Source organism: Schistocerca gregaria, chromosome 8, assembly GCF_023897955.1.
Source record: "Schistocerca gregaria isolate iqSchGreg1 chromosome 8, iqSchGreg1.2, whole genome shotgun sequence".
Classification (NCBI taxonomy): Eukaryota; Metazoa; Arthropoda; class Insecta; order Orthoptera; family Acrididae; genus Schistocerca; species Schistocerca gregaria.
The window spans coordinates 326743918-326759035 of NC_064927.1; the positions used below are offsets into that span (position 1 = coordinate 326743918).

Sequence of the window (15118 nt, forward strand, 5' to 3'; positions counted from 1 at the left end):
TCTCACCTCCCGCCTATCTGCCATAGTAATGGCATTGGATCATGATGGAGTTTGGAATTCCTGTGTGATGGTCTGGATAGATGTCTGCCTATTACACATTACGACCCCCTTAAACTGTCGACTGTCTCTTGTCAGTCAACAGATGAGGTCGGCCTGTACGCTTTTGTGTTGTACGTGTCCCTTCACATTTACACTTAACCATCACATCGGAAACAGTGGACCTGGGGATGTTTAGGAGTGTGGAAATCTCGCGTACAGACGTACGACACAAGTGACATACAACCACGTTCGAAGTACGTGAGTTCCGTGGAGGGCTCTGTTCTGCTCTCTCACGATGTCTAATGACTACTGAGGTCGCTGATATGAAATATCGGCCGGGCCGTATGTGGCAGCACAACGCTCCTAATATGAAATAGGTATGTTTTTAGGTGTGTCCGGATACTTTTGATCACATAGTCTACCTTCGACGTAAGAGGCGCTTCAGGTAGAGACCCATAATCTAATATTAATTGGGAAGTGACGGCAAGATTATTTTTTGTAGTCTGTAATGCACCTTTCATCTGTTTCCTTCACCTACGAAATGGGACCATCGCTAATAGTGATGTTATCTTGAAGTTATCTACGGGATGTAGCTGGTGTTTCCTCCCAGAATGAAGATTTTTAAATAATTTAAATACACTACTTCCCGATAATCATTCAGTCAGATTTTCCATGAGCTGTCATGACACACTCTGTAGAGTGTTCCAAGGATCGGCCTGGGGAGACAGGCAGCCAAGCATAACACTGAACAGTCGGGTGGCAACACGATCCAGGGACGGCTGAGGAACCAACTAACAGCCTAATCAATTCCCTTCCACCCGTCACACTCGCTGCTCTACTTCAACCGACCGACTGACTACTAAAGTTCGCAGACAGCAGTCATCTGCTCAGTGGAAATCACAGAAGCTACACACGGTTCCACGTAAACACACTTGCACAAGAACTCGAACAATCGTAAAAGCAATCACTGTGGAACAACAAGGACGAATCAATTCGACACACAGAGTGTTTCCACAAGCGGTCGGCAAGCAGATACATGTCGTCTGATGAGACGGCCGACCGAACGACCGACCAGGTCGTTCCCACTGAAGATATGTGTGTCGGCAATGGTTGGGTGAATCTTGGTTGTCCGAAACTGACTGCAGCTCCAACCCGACTCAACTCGATGTCCGTTCGGAATTGGGAGACACGGCGACCCGGCCACACTGGCTCGGATGCACCCATGCAGAGGTAACTCTTGCCCATTGGCCACGACATCTCTGCAGAAGGAAGGAACTGACCCACGTCCGGAAAGATGACCAACTGACGAGGCCTTTTTTTTTTGTCATCAGTCTACTGACTGGTTTGATGCGGCCCGCCACGAATTCCTTTCCTGTGCTAACCTCTTCATCTCAGAGTAGTACTTGCAACCTATCCTCAATTATTTGCTTGACGTATTCCAATCTCTGTCTTCCTCTACAGTTTTTGCCCTCTACGGCTCCCTCTAGTACCATGGAAGTCATTCCCTCATGTCTTAGCAGATGTCCTATCATCCTGTCCCTTCTCCTTATCAGTGTTTTCCACATATTCCTTTCCTCTCCGATTCTGCGTAGAACCTCCTCATTCCTTACCTTATCAGTCCACCTAATTTTCAACATTCGTCTATAGCACCACATCTCAAATGATTCGATTCTCTTCTGTTCCGGTATTCCCACAGTCCATGTTTCACTACCATACAATGCTGTACTCCAGACGTACATCCTCAGAAATTTCTTCCTCAAATTAAGGCCGGTATTTGATATTAGTAGACTTCTCTTGGCCAGAAATGCCTATTTGACATAGCGAGTCTGCTTTTGATGTCCTCCTTGCTCCGCCCGTCATTGGTTATTTTACTGCCTAGGTAGCAGAATTTCTTAACTTCATTGACTTCGTTACCATCAATCCTGATGTTAAGTTTCTCGCTGTTCTCATTTCTACTACTTCTCATTACCTTCGTCTTTCTCCGATTTACTCTCAAACCATACTGTGTACTCATTACACTGTTCATTCCGTTTAGCAGATAATTTAATTCTTCTTCACTTTCACTCAGGATAGCAATGTCATCAGCAAATCGTATCATTGATATCCTTTCACCTTGTATTTTAGTTCCACTTCTGAACCTTACTTTTATTTCCATCATTGCTTCCTCGATGTACAGATTGAAGAGTAGGGGCGAAAGGCTACAGCCTTGTCTTACTCCCTTCTTAATACGAGCACTTCGTTCTTGATCGTCCACTCTTATTATTCCCTCTTGGTTGTTGTACATGTTGTATATGACCTGTCTCTCCCTATAGCTTACCCTACTTTTTACAGAATCTTGAACAGCTTGCACCATTTTATATTGTCGAACGCTTTTTCCAGGTTGACAAATCCTATGAACGTGTCTTGATTTTTCCTTAGCCTTGCTTCCATTATTAGCCGTAACGTCAGAATTGCTTCTCTCGTGCCTTTACTTTTCCTAAAGCCAAACTGATCGTCACCTAGCGCATTCTCAACTTTCTTTTCCATTCTTGTAAGCAGCTTCGATGCATGAGATGTTAAACGATTGTGCGATACTTCTCGCACTTTTCAGCTCTTGCCGTCTTCGGAATTGTGTGGATGATGCTTTTCCGAAAGTCAGATGGTATGTCGCCAGACACATATATTCTACACACCAACGTGAATAGTCGTTTTTTTGTCACTTCCCCTAATGATTTTAGAAATTCTGATGGAATGTTATCTATCCCTTCTGCCTTATATGACCGTAAGCCCTCCAAAGCTCTTTTAAATTCCGATTCTAATACTGGATCCCCTATCTCTTCTAAATCGACACCTGTTTCTTCTTCTATCACATCAGAAAAATCTTCACCCTCATAGAGGCTTTCAATGTATTCTTTCCACCTATCTGCTCTCTCCTCTGCATTTAACAGTGGAATTCCCGTTGCACTCTTAATGTTACCACCGTTACTTTTAATGTCACCAAAGGTTGTTTTGACTTTCCTGTAAGCTGAGTCTGTCCTTCCGACAATCATATCTTTTTCGATGTTTTCACATTTCTCCTGCAGCCATTTCGTCTTAGCTTCCCTGCACTTCTTATTTATTTCATTCATCAGTGACTTGTATTTCTGTATTCCTGATTTTCCCGGAACATGTTTGTACTTCCTCCTTTCATCAACTGAAGTATTTCTTCTGTTACCCATGGTTTCTTCGTAGCTACCTTCTTTGTACCTATGTTTTCCTTCCCAACTTCTGTGATGGCCCTTTTTAGAGACATCCATTCTTCTTCAACTGTGTTGCCTTCTGCGCTATTCCTTGTTGCTGAATGTATAGCGTTAGAGAACTTCAAACGCATCTCGTCATTCCTTAGAACTTCCGTATCCCACTTCTTTGCGTATTGATTCTTCCTGACTAATGTCTTGAACTTCAGCCTACTCTTCATCACTACTATATTGTGATCTGAGTCTATATCTGCTCCTGGGTACGCCTTACAATCCAGTATCTGATTTCGGAATATCTGTCTGACCATGATGTATTCTAATTGAAATCTTCCCGTATCTCCCGGCCTTTTCCTAGTATACCTCCTCCTCTTGTGATTCGTGAACAGGGTATTCGCTATTACTAGCTGAAACTTGTTACAGAACTCAATTATTCTTTCTCCTCTTTCATTCCTTGTCCCAAGCCCATATTCTCCTGTAACCTTTTCTTCTACTCCTTCCCCTACAACAGCATTCCAGTTGCCCATGACTATTAGATTTTCGTCCCCCTTTTGCATACTGCATTACCCTTTCAGTATCCTCATACACTTTCTCTGTCTGTTTATCTTCAGCTTGCGACGTCGGCATGTATACCTGAACTATAGTTTTCGGTGTTGGTCTGCTGTCGAATCTGATTAGAACAACCCGGTCACTGAACAGTTCACAGTAACACACCCTCTGCCCTACCTTCCTATTCATAACGAATCCTACACCTGTTATACCATTTTCTTACCCGATACTCATCTGACCAGAAATCCTTGTCTTCCTTCCGCTTCACTTCACTGACCCCTACTATATCTACACTAAGCCTTTGCATTTCCCTTTTCAGATTTTCTAGTTTCCCTACCACGCCTCGACTCGTAGAACATTATCCTTCCGTTGATTATTCAATCTTTTTCTCATGGTAACCTCCCCCTTGGCAGTCCCCTCTAGGAGATCCGAATGGGGGACTATTGCGGAATCTTTTGCCAATGGAGAGATCATCATGACACTTCTTCAACTACAGGCCACATGTCCTGCGGATACACGTTACGTGTCTTTAATGCAGTGGTTTCCATTGCCTTCTGCATCCTCATGTCGTTGATCATTGCTGATTCTTCCGCCTTTAGGGGCAATTTCCCTCCCCTAGGACAAGAGAGTGCCCTGAACCTCTATCCACTCCTCCGCCCTCTTTGACAAGGCCGTAGGCAGAATGAGGCTGACTTCTTATGCCGGAAGTCTTTGGCCGCCAATGCTGATTATTTATCAAAATTTAGGCAGTGGAGGGGATCGAACCCGGGACCGAAGACGTTTCGATTATGAATCAAAGACTCTACCCCTAGACCACGGGGCCTAAAAACGGTCAAAAGACCAAACACAGGTTGCCCAATGAGCCGAGCAACCGAACGATCAAACAACGATCGTCCCGCTCCAATCTCTTTGCGCTAGACAGTACATGCGTGTCGCCAGCGGTCGGCCAGTACTGGCTGCCTGCACGTCACTGGCGCTCCATCCCCGACTCAAATCCCGACTGAGCTAGAAACTGACGACGACCCGGAAGTACAAGCTGTCGCTACGACAGAGCACTTATCAATAAGCGCTGCTGTGGCCACTCACGGGCAGGTAAGGTAGGAAGTTAGTGACGCCAGTAAATGGAATAAGAAAACGAGGCTCCCGTACGGTAAGAGAAGATAACAAACAATAAAGGGAATGAACACGAGCTGCACACGGCTCACTGGTGATATGTAACATGAATGTCAGATATAAGAAGGTGTGAAGAAAAGCTAAGCCGGCTAAATATTGTGATATAAACAGATGAAATGAGACGGAGAGATGTAGAAAATGTGGGTCAACATCATCAGAAACTCTAATAAATGTCTGGAAACGGCAGAAAATCAGGGTATGAGCAGTGACCGGTGCCAAAAAAAAAAGGGATACATTAAATAGTCACCGAAACTCTAGGCAGACGCTGATGTCAGACAAGATGTAGTTCAATCAAGTATGGCAGGCAAAATTTGAAGAGGAGAGGTAGATTACGAAGGTGAGGTTAGATAATATGAGAGACCAGAGGCTAATAGACAGGCGTACCAAAATAAGGAAGGAAACAACTATATTAAAGCCGGAGGAATGGAAATATTACAAGGAGCCGATAGAAGAAGGGAAAGAGGGCTATATCCGTCCCAGGACAATACAAATATACCAAAAAGTAACATAGTAAATAACAGAGAGAGGAAAATTTTTTAAAGAAAGAAGGGAAAATTTTTCACGAAGTCGGCCGTTGTGGCCGTGCGGTTCTAGTCGCTTCAGTCTGGAACCGCGCGACCGCTACGGTCGCCGGTTCGAATCCTGCCTCGGGCATGGATGTGTGTGATGTGGGGGGGTTAGTTAGGTTTAAGTAGTTCTAAGTTCTAGGGGACTGATAACCTCAGATGTTAAGTCCCATAGTGCTCAGAGCCATTTGAACCAACCATTTTTTCACGAATGACACTGAAGTACAACGCGATAGGCTGAGTACTTCGCAGTATTACTAAACTGTGATGACCCCAGTGATTCTCTTCCATGTGAAGTGTGTGGTCATTGGACAGCATAGTAAAAACGCCTAAAGAAGAAGAAATACAACAAATAATGAAAACATAAAAACAAGAAGGCCTTCTTCCAAGATAAAATATCAGGAGAACTAATAAGAACTAGAGGACCGCTAATCACAAAACAAAACAAAATGGACAAACTAAAGGACTAGGCTATAAACTAAAAATAGCGATGCACTGCTATGTAAGAATTATACAAAATTTGCATTTCTTAAAGTAATCTAAGAAATTCGTAAATTATGACATGAAGAGATAATCTACTGGAGAGAATGAACACAACAATGTAGAAGGAATTACAGACGATTGTCAATGCGGTTTTAGAAGAAATAAGAAACCTCCGACATTTAGCAGCAGTGGGGCATTGAGCCAAGTCAGCGGCGACGGATGAAAACTTTTGCTGAACCAGGAGTCGAACAAGTATTTCCCTGAATTGGGTATCTCCGACGTTCTCGCTGCAGTGGGGCATTAAGCAAAGCCAGTGGTGACAGATGATAACTTGTGCCGGACCGGGTGTCGAAACTGTATTCCCACTTTACGCTAGGTATCCTAGCATGTTCCACCTTTGAACCTGATCTCCATATGGTGCACACTATATACTGTTCTCCCTATCCACTAACCCACTTGTTCGCAGTCTGTCTTCCTGCAAGGATTCCGATACTGTTGAGGATATGTACTGAATTATCGTAACGCCTTATGGCGTATATATATTATAGAAAGATGGCGTCTTTTCTGTTTGACATTCACCTCAGAAACAACAGACATCATACGTAGAGAAATACAGACCACCGTTTTGCGATCAATCAGGCAACGGAGCAGTGTTGGGAACGCTACGTCGACAGCCACGTCGTTTTCGTTGACTTTAAAACAAGGTTATGACAGCATGCATAAGGGCACAATCACAAATACTTTCAAAGAGTTTGTTACAACAAAAGTTTGTACGTCCAGCAGAAACATGTTTAGTGGAAACCTATTGCGGAGTGAAGATCAGTACAGGAGTGTCAGAGCATCTTGTAGCCACAATTGGTGTTAGACGAGTAGAAGTCTTATCTACGGTACTCTTTCGTTGATATTTAGAAAAGATAGACAGAGAACACAAAAATGGAAGCCTAGCTGAAATGACACACAATAAATCGGGTTCCATATGCGGACGATGTTGTTCTAATAAGTGATAGCAAAGAGAAGTCGTAGCTCAAGACAAGTTTCTACGGCAATATTGCAAGGAAAGCAGCGTTGCAAATTACCAAGCAGAAAACAAAATACACTTTCGTGTTGAAAATACCCAGTGACGGAACCCCAGCGACAACTGACGAATTCACTTTTGAAAAGTAATGGACACATTGAAATATTTTGTGTGGAGTTTTAGTGAAAGGAATAGAAGGGAAATTCAGAAAAATGCAAGGGCCACAGGGGCAAAGAAAGCCTGTTTTGGCTTTCGGGACGTACTGTGCAACTGTGCACTACAGCCGTTTCATAAGGACATGTTTTAAAACTGGACTGTACCGGACTACAACTCTCCCGCTAGCTCTGTGTGAGCCTAAACATTTACATTAAGGAACCAAGATGTACAAAAACTGCTAGTCGTCTACAGGAAGCTATTAAATAAAATATTTAGCCCCAAAAGGGAAGCTCCATCTCAGGACTGGGGGATATCAAACAACCAGTAACTCGAAAGTTGATACTATCCGGAGGACGAACTAAAGAAGATTATGTGCGAAGGACATCTGATTAGGAAGGAAGCGGAAAGGCTACCACGAGCAGCATTCTCCAGATCCGTGTGTGACAGGGACTGTGGTGGACGATGGGGACAGAACGGTCCGAGGAAGACAACGGACAAGAACGAAGGATAGTGACGGATGGGCCCGAGAAAAGAAGAATGGACCACGAAATCCAGGAACAGAAACGATTTGTAGAAGAATGTAGGGAACACATATAGCCTCCGAGTCCAAAGCGACACCTTTCCCTCCTTTCACTATTTATAAACAATGGAATCATACCTTACATATGTCTGACTGGCAATGCATATTTTCCTTCCTCGTAGTTAAACTGTGCACGTAAAGTAGGGTTTACAATATTAATATTAGCTTGTAAGAAAAATTTAGTACTGTTTCACGCCTATATTATTATCTTTAAGAGTAATGGTTTGTCACCTAGACTTATATATACCCTTATTTTTATTCAAATGTCTGGTATTGATCTATAACGGAAATAGCGGTGTGTATATAAAAACTCATTTGTACTTGTTTGTACCATATAAGTTGTTAATGTCAAGGTAAATTGCGTCTTAGTGAAAATGAACGTAATGTAACTACTTTTAATGAATTCATTCTTTATATAACATGTTTATAGTACATTTATCTTGTACAACAGCTCACAAACTACTGATGTCTCACATTGTTTGTTTTATGTAAGGTGCGTTATGTAGGAATATAGGGCCTGAAGATGGCATTGACGCAATGTTGAAACTAGTAGCCAAATAAATATGAAATCTTAAGTACAGTTGGAGGAGTTTCATTTTTAATAAAAATTATACGATCATCCAATTTAAATATGGATGTACGAATGTTAAGAAAATGATGATTTTACGGTGTATTAGGTGCAATGTAGCTTCTAAGTAGGCTATTAATTGTCTACTTGCTACAGTAAAAAACGGCAACGGCGAGGTCACTATAGATGGAGGACAGCCTCGCGTGACACGACAATAGGTAGCATAAACACCGCATCCTTGGAAAAAGACCTACCACAGTAATTGTCTTGGGTGGGATCTCAAATTCAAGCTCTTACACCAAGCTGGTGTAACCTGTTGACGCAAGCGACGGTACGAAATGGAACGATAACGTCGTCTGCCTAGAGCTACGATAGTATTCGCTTTACCATTTTTTGATTTATGTGTCAGTCCCAAATGCATACTACATAGCCTAGCAAGATATGTCAGTAGGGAGCTCGTCCGACATTAAACTGACACAGGAAATAGAGGAGAACGAAGGAAGAGCAGCGCATTTCGCCAAATGATCGTTTCCTAAGAGCGAAAGCGTCGCTACATTGCTGTGATACTTCCAAAGCAGACTATACGAAATGTGCACTGTGCGTTGCGGTGTGGTTTACAGTAACATTTCCAAGAGCCTGCTTTCCTAGAGCAGACAATCGATGTACTGATTCCTGCTTGGTATATCTCGCGAAAACACCATGAAGGTAAAATTACAGGGATCGAGTTATCACGGAGACCTTCTGAGAATTATACTGGTGCGCAACGTATCGTCTACCCGACACCATTAGGCGGGCTGCGAAGTATAGATGTATAGTATTATACAAATATTGCTAAGGAACAATTTTCTTCGCGGTATATTAGTTCACAATTATGTTTTTACCTTGAAGTGTGTCGTTGTGGTGCGACTGGTTTCGTCAGTAACGAAGTTCAGCAGCAACTGACTTGAAATATGCAAGGCATTCGTGAAGTTCGGCTATCATTTCATAATACCATAACTCGGAAATTCTTACTGATACAGCATCGTGGTTCCTTGTAGAACGTTTAGCAGCTCTCAAATTTTCTGTCCGTAGTGCAGGAAATTCCGTGCCCTGCCCACGTGAGAGTCAGCTGTCCAGCGTCAACAGTTCCTATTGCTTCATTGATTTGTGCACGAATAGTAGAAATACTGACTAGTGTCTCGTACAGGCAGTCCTTAACGTAAGGCCACAAAAATAAGTTTAATTAGCCATATCCTGAGAGCAAGGGGGCCACGCTATGACAGCGGTATACCCACCTCCCAGAAACTGTGTCATTCGAGTCAACAAGCAGTTTTAAATTCTAATGAGGCGTTACACTATGGCGCAGGAACATTATGGGTAACTGCTGCTCTTCGATCTATGGAAGACGAAACGCAATACGCAAATACCGGCCCCGTAAGCCTGTATTTTACGAATAACTACCTAGTTTTTACAATATTCTTTGTAATCGGTCCATTCACGGGAATAGATCAAGTGTACAATGTATTGTGGTTTCAAAACGCTTCATCTGATTTCCCAAGGCTATATCTTTTGGAACGTTACAGATGCAATCTTGGAGTAATTTTTACAGTTTGTTCTGGCAGCAAAGTATTCATCCATCTTTCACAAATATCACCGGATCCTTCATACGACAAACATTCAGACGATAAGTAAGTTCAGAACCATACTTTTCCAAGATATCTGAAGTGGCCTCGACAGATGATACTATGTAGCATTGTAAGCTGACAGGGAAGGCTATGGACGCGTTCTATTTTTCCTCAATTTCCCCATTAAAAAATCACATATCGTCAAATCACGTGACCTTGGAGTGCCATGACTCCTACGGGTCCTATGCGTCATTACTAAGAACATTATGGTGCACAGTTGTAACTGAGTGACACTTGTTATAAATGAGTGTGCAAAACTCCACTTGTTGTTTTCGTCCTCCATCTCGATTAGGCACATTTGAGCGAGGTAGAACTACATGAGCTTGAAACTCACATCTAGCGTTAACGAAATCTTTGAATTTCGATACGTTACTTAACATTCATGCCAAATTCCTATCTCCACTGTTGTTGAAGAAATAATCTTGTGAAATTGGACGATTCTCTTCGAATTGCAAACCTGCATTTTGGTTTCCATATTTGACACACATATTAATCACTAACGTACCTGAGAATCTTTTGGTGGCTGTCGATGCAAACGCACAATCTTCTGTACATTCCGTCATAATGTTTGTCTGTCGGCATCTGATCCCACCGAAGAGGATTTTCGTTTGCCTCTACTAGATTCACTTCCTGCTTCAACTTCAAAATACGTTCTCCGAGGATCTTCAGCTGAGCAACCACGAGGATCAAGATGGACGCGAACAGGCAGTCCAGAGCGAAGCTGATCTGGCTCACATACAGGCCACATACGCACTGGACAGTGTACGACAGTGGGTAGTAGTTACTGTTGTTGTCCCACGCGTGTTGCGAAAGCGGAAGCCGCCGATCTTCTGCATGCACAACAAGGGGAATGGGATACCAGACGAAGCACTGTGAGAGCATAAACAGCAGCATTCCCATAGTAATGCGGGACGCACGTCTGCGAGAGTCGTGCAGGATTGCCGCCAAAGTAGGATCCTTGGAGCTATCTTCGTCCTGTACCGTTATGAGACCAGCCATATCCCGTACCATCAAGTTGTAACTATTTGGGTCGCTCACAAAGAGAACCATCTTCATGAAGCCACAGATCAAAGTCGAAGTGATCATCAACTGCAGAGTGGTTTCCTCAAGCTTCCCCAAAGTGCAGTAAACTGCTAGCAGAGACTCCACAACGCTCCACAAGCCCAGTGTGAATGTGAAGGCGGTGTACAGTTTGAACACTGAAGAGTGACCCAACGGCCACATTCCCATAAGCCACAGGTGGCGGATGTTCAGTTTTAGGACTGAATGCCCGCTTTCTGTCCAAGACAGCGGTTTTTCCACACCTTCTCGTCGATAGGTTGGCACCTGGTTAGCGGCACAAATAGAAAACAGGTAGCGCATGCTTATACTCGACTATACGTGGACTTCAACGACTATGTAGCCTTTAGGCAGCTGGGATCCTAATCAGATACCTTCTGTAACTAAGAGAAGTGGGACAAGCTGACAACAAGGAAGAACTGAACGATTCAACATTCTCCTCGACCTTTTAACTTCATCGAACTGGAAGATGTTCTTTATATATGCATATGACAGCAGTTTGTAACATCTGCAGCCAGAGACGAAAGTTCTGAATTATCAAGACACATTAAAGCATTCAGGGGATGATTAATTTAGTCTCCTCTGCTGCTCTTCGATCCTAGTTATATAATATAAACAAACTCAACATTACAATTACCTAAATGATAGATAATCTGCCATGTATTGAATAAAGTCTCCAACAAGGAGGGTAATTACGTCGTTAAAAAATGATGACATTTCATACCGCAGTGTAAGCTATGAGTGGCAAATAAAACACCAAACTTCCATATCATAAATGATTATACCGCTTCTAGATTTATTAACACTGCACGCAGTTTCTGTGATTATTAAAAAAGATAGTTGATAATATTTCTAATCACATATACAAAAAATGAAACTACAAGTCAAATGTTTTGCAAGAATTACTTGCTCTTGTACGCAGTGCGTTTGTTTCCTTCAAATCACCCGAATCCGAGATGCTTTCTCCACCAAAACCATTACTGAGTTCCTTCACATTTCTTTCCAGCTGAGCTATTGGCGTTCCAAATTGAGTACACCTCATTAGATTTAAGAGATAGACAGTACTTTCAGTTTTGTGTATCACACATCTCCACTGAATTTTGTGTTTAATAGTTTACAGACCTCATCCTCAAACAGCTGCGATGGCAAATTACTGAGTTAAACAATACATTTCGCGTGAAACCAATGAAATACATTTTAACACAAGTTTGGTGAACAAAGTTCCCTATTCGTCCCTTGTTAAGTTGTTGCTAGTAAAAAGTTTTAATATATTTCACCGTTGCGACATTACAATGACCCACGTGGCATAGTAAGCGTAGACTCTTTTCGGTAATTTATACGCACATTGTTAACACTTATTTTACGAGAATCTGTGGTTATTTCTATTCCGGAACTTATGCTCTGCGGGTGTCTATCGTTTCGTTTCGTTTACGCATCAACTCCAGCTTGACAGTTCGCTTTTTGTCTAGTTAGGTTGACAACAATGTACGTAGTTAACAAAACAAATAATAACCGAGATTTCAATAAATAACCAATAGTAGTAATTTTTCACTCACCAATTTACAGCGATAATGGCGCAATTCCATCCAGCTCGCAATCGTCGCTGTTGTCCGATTCATCGCCAAAATCGTCTTCATCGTCGTCATCAGCAAGACAAATCATTAATTGTTCATGGGTCACTGATAATGCCTTCAATTGTCTGTGCTGCTCGTATAAGCTTCTCGACATGCTCTACTTTTTTTTCTCCATGAGGCTGCATCCACATTCACAAGAGCTTCACGCAACAGCTTTTCCACCTCTGTTATTTTGTCATACTCATATCCGCTGCAATACTTCGAGCCTGTAACCACTGCACCATAACTTCTTTCCGATCATTTTTTGTTGGGGTTTTGTTCTGTATCACCGAATGATATGGAGCATTGTCCATTAGAATTGTTGTAGGGACAGGAAATTGTTTTAAAAGGTTCCTGAACCACTCATTACTAAGAACATTATGGTGCACAGTTGTAACTGAGTGACACTTGTTATAAATGAGTGTGCAAAACTCCACTTGTTGTTTTCGTCCTCCATCTCGATTAGGCACATTTGAGCGAGGTAGAACTACATGAGCTTGAAACTCACATCTAGCGTTAACGAAATCTTTGAATTTCGATACGTTACTTAACATTCATGCCAAATTCCTATCTCCACTGTTGTTGAAGAAATAATCTTGTGAAATTGGACGATTCTCTTCGAATTGCAAACCTGCATTTTGGTTTCCATATTTGACACACATATTAATCACTAACGTACCTGAGAATCTTTTGGTGGCTGTCGATGCAAACGCACAATCTTCTGTACATTCCGTCATAATGTTTGTCTGTCGGCATCTGATCCCACCGAAGAGGATTTTCGTTTGCCTCTACTAGATTCACTTCCTGCTTCAACTTCAAAATACGTTCTCCGAGGATCTTCAGCTGAGCAACCACGAGGATCAAGATGGACGCGAACAGGCAGTCCAGAGCGAAGCTGATCTGGCTCACATACAGGCCACATACGCACTGGACAGTGTACGACAGTGGGTAGTAGTTACTGTTGTTGTCCCACGCGTGTTGCGAAAGCGGAAGCCGCCGATCTTCTGCATGCACAACAAGGGGAATGGGATACCAGACGAAGCACTGTGAGAGCATAAACAGCAGCATTCCCATAGTAATGCGGGACGCACGTCTGCGAGAGTCGTGCAGGATTGCCGCCAAAGTAGGATCCTTGGAGCTATCTTCGTCCTGTACCGTTATGAGACCAGCCATATCCCGTACCATCAAGTTGTAACTATTTGGGTCGCTCACAAAGAGAACCATCTTCATGAAGCCACAGATCAAAGTCGAAGTGATCATCAACTGCAGAGTGGTTTCCTCAAGCTTCCCCAAAGTGCAGTAAACTGCTAGCAGAGACTCCACAACGCTCCACAAGCCCAGTGTGAATGTGAAGGCGGTGTACAGTTTGAACACTGAAGAGTGACCCAACGGCCACATTCCCATAAGCCACAGGTGGCGGATGTTCAGTTTTAGGACTGAATGCCCGCTTTCTGTCCAAGACAGCGGTTTTTCCACACCTTCTCGTCGATAGGTTGGCACCTGGTTAGCGGCACAAATAGAAAACAGGTAGCGCATGCTTATACTCGACTATACGTGGACTTCAACGACTATGTAGCCTTTAGGCAGCTGGGATCCTAATCAGATACCTTCTGTAACTAAGAGAAGTGGGACAAGCTGACAACAAGGAAGAACTGAACGATTCAACATTCTCCTCGACCTTTTAACTTCATCGAACTGGAAGATGTTCTTTATATATGCATATGACAGCAGTTTGTAACATCTGCAGCCAGAGACGAAAGTTCTGAATTATCAAGACACATTAAAGCATTCAGGGGATGATTAATTTAGTCTCCTCTGCTGCTCTTCGATCCTAGTTATATAATATAAACAAACTCAACATTACAATTACCTAAATGATAGATAATCTGCCATGTATTGAATAAAGTCTCCAACAAGGAGGGTAATTACGTCGTTAAAAAATGATGACATTTCATACCGCAGTGTAAGCTATGAGTGGCAAATAAAACACCAAACTTCCATATCATAAATGATTATACCGCTTCTAGATTTATTAACACTGCACGCAGTTTCTGTGATTATTAAAAAAGATAGTTGATAATATTTCTAATCACATATACAAAAAATGAAACTACAAGTCAAATGTTTTGCAAGAATTACTTGCTCTTGTACGCAGTGCGTTTGTTTCCTTCAAATCACCCGAATCCGAGATGCTTTCTCCACCAAAACCATTACTGAGTTCCTTCACATTTCTTTCCAGCTGAGCTATTGGCGTTCCAAATTGAGTACACCTCATTAGATTTAAGAGATAGACAGTACTTTCAGTTTTGTGTATCACACATCTCCACTGAATTTTGTGTTTAATAGTTTACAGACCTCATCCTCAAACAGCTGCGATGGCAAATTACTGAGTTAAACAATACATTTCGCGTGAAACCAATGAAATACATTTTAACACAAGT

General features: G+C 42.4%; 1 protein-coding gene across 1 annotated transcript in view; it reads right to left on the reverse strand.

Annotated features, from left to right (window-relative positions):
• The window catches only part of LOC126285172 (odorant receptor Or2-like), a 31178-nt gene extending 19811 nt beyond the window's left edge, over positions 1-11367 (reverse strand). The window contains exon 1 of the mRNA XM_049984482.1: positions 10511-11367. Coding sequence (XP_049840439.1) covers positions 10511-11367 — 857 coding nt within the window. The remainder of the gene's footprint in view (positions 1-10510) is intronic.
• Between the last annotated feature and the right edge of the window lie 3751 nt (positions 11368-15118).